This window comes from Callionymus lyra, chromosome 4, assembly GCF_982586985.1.
Source record: "Callionymus lyra chromosome 4, fCalLyr1.hap1.1, whole genome shotgun sequence".
In the NCBI taxonomy this organism is placed as follows: Eukaryota; Metazoa; Chordata; class Actinopteri; order Syngnathiformes; family Callionymidae; genus Callionymus; species Callionymus lyra.
Genome location: NC_141821.1, coordinates 34,607,096 through 34,616,451, shown reverse-complemented (window position 1 = coordinate 34,616,451; position 9,356 = coordinate 34,607,096). Strand labels below are relative to the sequence as shown.

Genomic DNA, 9,356 nt, shown 5'->3' with positions numbered 1-9,356 from the left:
CTCTCCAGAAGCTGTTCTAGCACCGCCTCTGGCCTCTCAACCTCTCCCCTGCTCCTGAGGTGCATGCATTTAGAATCCTTTGTCCCCAGTGCGCCTCAGAAAGCGTCCCTTCTTCTTCCCTCCCAAAAAAAAAAAAGAAAAGAAAAAAGCCCAGGAGACCGCACAGGCGCTCGTGTGCAAAGGTCTTGCATGATCACATTTATTAGCCGATCAAATATTCAGGTCTGAGCAGGTATTTTAATAAAATACTTAATCCATAGAATATTTAGACTTTAGACTCTTAATGTAATCTTAAAGAATTTAACATGAAGGGGGAGTTTAAAATACATAAATAAAAAACTTTATTTGATGGTATAAAATTTGATTAAAAAATCTCATTAATTTAAAGATTTACAGAAGAAAAAAACAGCGCACAATAAATACATCAAATCAAAAATAAATAAATATATAAAATAAATGGTGTAATATTTAACTTTATACATGTTTAATTTTAAAATGATATTTAAAATCACTACAAAAAAATCAAAGAAATACCCATAAAAATACAAATGAAAAAAGACAAATAAAAAAATGGAAAAACAAAAAAGTAGTGGAAAAGGCCGTTGAAAAAAAAAGTTAATAAAATAGTAAGACATTGGAAACATCTGTAAAGCATTCGTTTTATAGTATCATTGTGATCGCATACGGGCAACATAGATTGAGTCAGTTTTAGACTTTTTAGTCAATGATATAAGCCATAACAGGGAATTTTAATATATATATATATATATATATATATATATATATATAGTACATGTATAATGTTGGTTATGTATTAAAAAGCAACAATTAGGCCAACCAGTCGCATTCTTTTTAGCAGATGTAAAGAAATATTAGGACCTTGGATCACAAAAATAAATTGGTCTTAGTGGAGAAGCTTCATCAGGTTCCAGTAAATTAGAGTAGAGTACATAGAAGTACGGCACATGTACTCAAACTGAGTTGAACTCTTCTTCAGTCTGAGTTCACGTTACTGGACAAGCCTTGTGATTATTATGTCACAGTCAAGGACCATTGATCATTATTGCAAATGTAAATGAGCAATTTGTTTCTTAATCAGTTAAGACCCTTGAAGCTTTAGCCTACAAAGTTAATGATCTGTTTGTGTGTGTGTGTGTGTGTGTGTGTGTCTCCCCGCAGCGACGGAGCTGGCAGGAGTGGGACTTACGTTCTGATTGACATGGTCCTCAATAGAATGGCTAAAGGTAACGATCAATGCTTTTCCTTTCACTCTTTGCGTTCGGATGTCGCCATGGCAACACTTAAGCCTCTCATCTTGCACTGAGGCTCCTGGGAATGTGTTAAAGAGTGACTTTTCTTGGAAGACAGACCTCGGTGCAGGCGGGGAGGAGCAAAGAAAAAAAACACTACACTAACATCAGTAATCAAGAATTGAAGCTGCCGTCACGCTGTATTGACCTGCATCACAACTGCAACATGAATTTAGATAGCACATGCATGGGAAAGGAAAACTCAGGAGACAGAAAGTCATTTTGAATCTCAATTTGTAAAAGTACCTCAAACGGTGAAATCAATTTTTAATAATTAATGTAACCAACTGGTTTGATTTTTATCATCGATCGTTTTTAAAGTAGACTTTGTTTACCTGCCTGTCATGTCTCCTTTCACGAGTAATAATCATAGAAAGAGTGTTTCAAAGAAGAATCGCCGCAGGATATCTTTCAGCCAGGCCCCTGCTGGAAAATAAATAAAATACACGTTATACATCATTATTTTCTAGAACCTAAAGTGTCTTTTAAAATGTGTGAACTCTGGGATTCATATAAAGTCAACACCCATTTTACATTCTATCCATTTGATTTCACTTTCATTTTCTGCCGGCTAGTTAGGACCCCAGCTAGTTAGGATGTTTGATAGATGGATTGATACACCGGTATTCTTTCCATCTTTGGGAAATTTGAGGTGTCACAGCAGTTAATAAAAACAGAAAACATACATACTAGTTACATTAGGACAAACTTTACACACAGTATATAAAATGTTGAATAAGTTACAACCCAGAAACAAGAATATCCTGCTCACAGAAGTCGAGAAAAGCTTCAATAAAGCCCGGTTTCAAGAGAATAGTTGTCAAAACAATATTTATACTTGAATGAGTTGATTAATAGACACTAAAAGATCTCAAATTCTATTCTATTTTTGAGGCTTTTAAAGTGATGAGTTTTTTTCAAAGATAAAATACAGAATAATACTTTAAATTTAAGTATTTAACTTAACTAGATTAGAGTGAATCTTAACTGGTCCTCCAATAGCCCAGAACAAGCAGAGAGTAAGTAATGACTCTTTGATAGATTTTTGGAGGGTTTTTTAAGTGTTCTTAAATATCAAGAAGTGGAGGTTACTTTGGATAAAACTGTTTTATCAAAAGACAAAAATCCGCTCTCTGACATACTACAGAAAATCAATACATTTTTAATTCTGTCTCAGGAAGATCAAGATTAGATCATCAAGTTTTGGTCACATTCAATGATTACATTTTTTGTCGAAGTAAGAAGAACTTCTGATTAAAAGATCACTCTTTATAGTAGTTTTAAAAGCTTCAAGAATAGGAGATGATGTATATTTTCTCAGAATTGTGAAAGGCTTCACAGTACAGTACATATCTATTCTGAATACAAAAGATTCAGATACGGTGCTAGCAACTCATGAGACGGAGATAATTCCAGCAACTGCTCCCAGCGGAGTAATTTCTCCCATCCACCTGTTCTTTTGTTCATTTGCCAGTTAACAAGAAACTTAAGTATCATTTCTTCCTCTCGCTCTATAGAGGTGCTGAGCCTCGTCCCGGCTGCTGGAGAAAATAGGAGATGTGAGAATGCATTCATGGAGTCATAATGTTATCGATTATTACTAGAGCTGTTCGAGTCATTAGAATGAAAGAGAACTTTTCTTCTACGTGACGAACATTCCAGCTCAGCTCTTGCAGAAAGGTCACAAAAGTCAACTGACATCATCTGAATGCACTCCGGGGCTAAGGCTACCCTCTGACCTTTCACCTCCGGCCTTTTGTCCAACACGGCCCCTCCCGCCCTCTTCATTGGAGAGAGGGTTGCTGTTTCTCTGGCCTCTGATGCAGACTGGAGTGTCGGAGGAGCATCAGTATCAGCCACCTGTCCTAATGGAGTTTGGGCAGTCTAATAACAAATACTTTATTGTGACGGCGATGAAAGTGCTCTGCCGCTCTGCTTTTAGCCTTTTGTTTTCAGCTTCGCCGCCGAATGCATAAAATGAGAGTAATTCTGCAACCCGAAAGCTTTTTCTCTTTCATGGAAGAACCTCTCTGCTCAGCTTAACTTTGGAATCCAGCCCTTCTGAGACATGAAAGTCTTGTCGGGAGCTGGAGTACTTTGAGTACTCAGTCCAGCTGCATCAAATCCTCTATTTTCTCTGCTCCCTCTCGCATTCTCACTCTCCCACACAGACATTTTCACTCCATCTCTCCAGCCTCCTCTCTGCATCACTTTCAAAAGCATTCTGCAAGTTCACAGTCGCTCTACACTCGGCTTCTTAAATGAGCCTTGGCATCTCAAGATCCGTGGATATGAAAGTAGATTTTTAGATTAACTTCACTCACTTGTGAGGCTGAAAGAGGCTTAAATCCAACAGCAGGTGATCAGGGTTGAAGGAGAACAACGGTTTTGGATGTTTATCGTCAGACTAAAACCCTGATTGTTGTTTTGGAAGATGTTTCAGAGCATATTTCACCTGCTTAGATCAGTTGGGATGTTTTATCTTTTGAGGATACATCAGTGCAGGAGAGGCCAGAGAACACCTGCGATGGTGAAGATTGAACACAAATGCTAGCATTCTACTAAGAATCATATCCATCTTTCTGTGCTCTGGCCATTACGGCCCTATTTATTATATTTATTTATCATAAAACACATATTTGACATCATTCTCTTTAACTCTAAGAGAAAATGTTGCATCATTCTAGCTGCTATTTAAAGCAATAGCAAGTTCTAAGTGCTAATGCTTAGCCCACATTTTCAAGTATGTTCCCAGCGAGGTAACCAAGCCTCACCTATTGTATTTTTCTTTTTCCATGTTATGTTATTTCTTAAGTACATTTATTTCCTAATATTTTACCTGCATGTTTCTTCAAAACTCTTAATTTGATATTAGCGCCAATGCTACGTGCTACGTTAGCATCACCTCATCACACTTCATATCTGTCTTCCGACTAGAATTTACCAGTTGCACTTAAAAAAGAAGGCATACTATTTATTTAAGCTATTATGCCTACATTTAATTAAACATATTCACTGTTATTCGGTCATACAAATGTCCTTAATATGATGTTATTTATTAGTTTGCTTTTATGTCTTTGTTTTTTTTTCATCCTGTGGTTTAGGATTTTAAACTTTAAAATAAACAAAAGTAGTATTCTTGCGGTGCATTTTACCTAAGAATTAATTCCACTAGCACAACTAGAAAAAAATAACATACAGCTGAAAGATAAATTTACTATTTTTACAACCCAGGAAGGTGAAAACAAATCTAATTATGTGGGGATTTGCCTATTTATGACCTTGGCTCCTGCTAAGATTTGGTTCAGGATGTCTTTGTAATAGCTAGAACAAATCATGATTTTATATAAGAAATTCAAATGATCATATTAATGAGTATATACTTTAGTAAAGAATGCGTACATCAAATACATTGTTAAGTGTTGATTCCATGTCGTGATGTTCCAAATGGGAAAACGTTTTTTTTGTTAGTGTAAATGTCTTGTAAGATTTACATTGACCCTGACATTAAATATAATAATAATACTTCCATTTACAGTTTTGATAATTTTATGTACCTTTCACAAATCTTTACACCAGACACAAAAGATTGGGAAATGACCCATTTATTAGAATAAACGATAATAAAACATCAGCTCCAGCAGATTAAACAATACAAACATATAACCGCAATTGTTTACTCCTGCCAGAATTTACCATGGGATATCATCAGAATCTATTTTGACCCGCGATGATCCCAGCAAAACCTTTCACTGGTATTCCGAGAGTACTATTGCTCATTTGCCTGACCCTCAACTATCCTCTTGCATATTTTATCCAGCAGCCGTCTGTGGTTCTTGTCCAAGTCTTTCGAGGGATGAATGTAATAATTTTCAATCGCGGTACCCTTCCAAAGGGAGCGGAGCATAAAGAGAGATTGACAGATGTGAGCTGGATTACTGTGCTGCTTTGAACTGAGTCCAATTTTCGCTCTGTTGCAGGTGCTAAAGAGATTGATATTGCCGCTACCCTGGAGCACTTGAGAGACCAGAGAGCTGGAATGGTCCAGACAAAGGTACGGCTCCCCGCTTTGAGTGGGAGAGTGGGTGTGTGTGTTGGGGGGAAGGCGGTTTCAAACACACACATTGTCTATTTTATGAGCAGATGATTAGAAGAAAAGATTTGGTCATTGGATGCACCGTGGAAAGGGACCTTGGTAATCATGTACTGCTTTTATTACAGTATTTTTTTCTCTGCACGTCCCTTAAAGGTTTTCTCTACGTTTAAGGGACGTGTGGGGGGGTAGTTAAAAAAAGATTGAAACGATATACGGTCATTGAGTCATACTTGAAAAAGGTTCTGATCAAATGATTGACTTTACTGACCCTATTTCAAACTGTTGTGAGGGTCTGTAGATACAAATAAAAAAAGGATGAAAAAAGAATTGCCTTGAGGGAAAAACCTTTTAGTAGGAAGGACGAATATAATTTTTTTTTTATCAATTTATGCAAGCGAGTACAAATACAACAATTTGTATTCCTACATTATTTCATTTTAAAACAACAATGAGCCAAATATTAAATTTCATATTATATAATTTTATTTGTAAAAATACATTTTCGGGGACCACAAAGACAATTTAAGTAAAGGATACTACTAGAGATGAATAACAAAAATAATAATAAAAGAAAAAAGAAAACCTGCTGCTCTCAAAAGTATTTTTATATGATCGGATTTATAGTTTCAATCAGACCACATTATGGGGTCAAAGGGCCACATGCAGCCCCCGGACTGTACTATGTCTGTGACCTGTTTAACTTCATTAAACAGTAGTGAATTCTGTTTTATCAAAGACTGAACTACAGAAGAATGAACTTCATTTCCTCCACGTCTCTCTCCGCCTGGTAAGGAGAGGTTGATCTCCCCCTACTGTAGGAAACATGCATAGCTCACTGAAACCAAATGTATTTACATTCAAACGCTCTGCCACGGCTCATACTCACCGGCACACCTGGAACCTACAGAACTTTGGACGGTAAATAAAAATAGTATTTTCAGTACAAAAGTGAAAAACAGCCACAAGTGACTCTCGCTCATCGATCGAGTGTGTACTCAAGCCAGACCGTGGCAGGCTGACACATCTGAAGACTGTTCCCTCTAAACTCCTACGTATCTTTTTTTTCTTACTCTGTGAGTGGACCCCGTGGCCGTCAGCCTGGGGAGAGCAGCGGAATATAAATACCCAGCAGGTCCAAGGGGCAAACATCAATCAAGCCCTTGTGTGCTCCTCTGGGGAAAACGGCGCGGTGGATCCACAGACAAACATATGAAGCCCAGAGATAGCAAAGCTTGAAGAATTCCATATTAAGACACACCTGGCCGAGTTGATGGCGGTGAAAAGCCTAGAAAGTGGTTTCAGGTCCGTGGCCGAGCAGGGTCAGCACTGAAAGAGGAAGGGAGGGCGGGGGGGCTGACGTCAATCATTCAGAAGCATCACTCTTGAATAGACACACCAGTAAAACTTTTTTTCTCCTTCTCCACTCCTCAGGAGCAGTTTGAGTTTGCGCTGACAGCTGTGGCAGAGGAGGTGAACGCCATACTGAAAGCTCTTCCCCAGTGAAGTCATCGCCCCCCCGCCCATCTCATCCTCGCTCGCTGAGCACCAGTTCCTCTGCCCACTCAAAGACTGACACTCTCTGCTCTCTTCCGACTTCTTCCTGCTCCTCCTCTCTCTGAGACTACGAATGTCACATCACTGGGATGCTCCTCGTCCTCAAGCGTGTCGCCGCAGATAAAAACCTGTGTGACGGTGCATCAGACGTGTTACTGGTCAGCCTGTCCATCAAACCGCATCATGAAGACACAGTCAGTTCCACAGGTTCTCCTCGTCTCTTTAGGTCTGAGGGTTGAGTTTTGTCACGAACAGAAGGAGAACACTCTGAGAGGTTTGTCTTGCTCTCACTGCAATATCCCAATTAAGCGTCTCTTCAACAGTTCAGCGCGTACAACTAATTAAAATGGACACCAAATGGGCCGAAGTGCAAATGAGAAAATACAAAGCTCATTACTTTAGGTTCACATTCAAATGTCATCTCAGGATACCCAGATAAAGTCGATATCTGAACTTAGATTAGCAATGATTCTAAAAGACGACGAACCGACCCTGAAAACCATTTTGGTTCGCCCCCTCGTGACATTAGCATGTATGCTCTTTTGTTCCAGTCACCAAAATACTTCATGCTGGTTCATGAAACTTTAAAGAGCCTTAATTCAATTCAATTCAATTCAATTCAATTTTATTTAAAGTGTCTAACAGTGTGTCTACAACACTGTATACATATAATTGTATAACAAGTTATCAATTCTACATCACTGAATTAATGAATTTCCTCATTTTAAATACTCATTTAGCAGCACTAGCTTAGCATTAGCGTGCTCATGCTTAACATACACCCAGTAACCGTGATAGTTTGAACATAGGCATAGACTTTTTTCCATCTCCACTCGGGGAACTTCGGGTATTCTCAGCATGACTGAGGGGAACCATCTTTTAAGAATTTCCCCGGGTCCACCCTGGGGCCCCTTCCCATTTGGACGTGCCTGTAACAGCCCTAGTGTGGGGCACCAAGACGAACACCAGCTCAAAAGTATTTCCATCACCCTTGAGCTGATGCCAGGCCACGCCATGGGAGGGGGCGCTCGGTGGCCATGCTTTTCAAACAATAAACAAGGCCCTTCAGAGGGGTCACCAGCAGCAAGTCAGACCTTTGGTTTTGTCGACCTTTCTTGCTCAAAACTTAAACTTCTCATCCTAGACAGATTAACTTCATCCTTAAATGCTCAATGGCCCCACGTGCAGACAGTGACTTGATACAGTTACAGTTATATTGAAATATAAAATACTGTTTTGAAAACACCTATTTGTGTCCACCAAACAATTACAAAGACACAAAATAAAAAGGCTGACGCTGACTCATAGAAAGTGACAGTAACATATGAAGGTGAGACGTCGTCTATATTCTCTTCTCTTGGATTCTGGAGATTCCTACACAACCAGCTTCATTGTGGATATGTGCGCTCCCTTCATCCTCTTCCTGGAGATGCAGACGAACACAACCAGCTGATGGTTCTAGTCGTTCCTCTCCTTTCATCGTTCCTGCTGCCGTGACACCCTCCAGTCAAAAACTGCCGTCATCTTCATCTCGAGTGGCGAGTCGTCTCTGAACATCTTGTTCTAGTTCCAATGACCAGCTGTGAACGTGATGTCTAGTGAAGGTTTTTATTCCAAAATGATGAAACAAAAAATGCTGATTGGCCACTTTAACGGACATTTTGAGAATAAACTCCTCACATGTTTCGTGCTACTATATATAAACATGTACCCGGCATCACATGTGTAGATGTTGGTGTATTAGGAAATCCACAGGTTCTTGAACGCCTCATAAATGACTTATCAGGTGTTTTCTTTTTCTCATCGAATGGTTGCTTTTCTTCACTGCTCAGATAAATGTTATAGATCTATAAAGCCTAGAGCTAGTTGTTGTCATATATCAGTAGATACAGAGATATTTAGGCAGAAATAATAATTGTTGCTGAATTTCTTTGTCCACTCATATTGTGTGATGGTGCAATATGACAGATCCTCTATGTAAAGAAGATGAATTAATGAGTTATAACGGTCGCCTCATGAATATACTCGGATGGCCGCGATGAAAACTATATATTTTGTGTGAATATTGATTGATAATAAATCTTAACAGTTGCATCAGAGGCTCCTGTGTTTTATGTAGAACTTATCCTTTCTCAAATCACGATCTTTCCGACACTTGATTGAACGTCTCCAGACGACTCATGAATAAAAATGATTCATGTTCCCCGAGTTAAGTTTGGCTTGGAGTCGCAGGTTCGAAGAAGAAATCGACTTAGTTTCCAGATGAAACTATGCTAACTTTTTTCTTTTTTATTAATTTGTGAAGTTGTAGGTGTCGTATAAAATGATGCCATCATAAAAACCCTGGTTAAATCCGGGCGGGGCACTAACCAATCCAATGCTTTCTAACTGGAGCT

The 9,356-nt window shown here is 38.8% G+C and overlaps 1 protein-coding gene across 1 annotated transcript in view; it reads left to right on the top strand.

Moving 5' to 3' along the window:
* The window catches only part of ptprn2 (protein tyrosine phosphatase receptor type N2), a 145,422-nt gene extending 136,368 nt beyond the window's left edge, over positions 1-9,054 (top strand). The window contains exons 20-22 of the mRNA XM_087789989.1: positions 1,180-1,244; positions 5,291-5,364; positions 6,838-9,054. Coding sequence (XP_087646115.1) covers positions 1,180-1,244; positions 5,291-5,364; positions 6,838-6,909 — 211 coding nt within the window. The 3' untranslated portion in view covers positions 6,910-9,054. The remainder of the gene's footprint in view (positions 1-1,179; positions 1,245-5,290; positions 5,365-6,837) is intronic.
* The last annotated feature ends 302 nt before the right edge of the window (positions 9,055-9,356 follow it).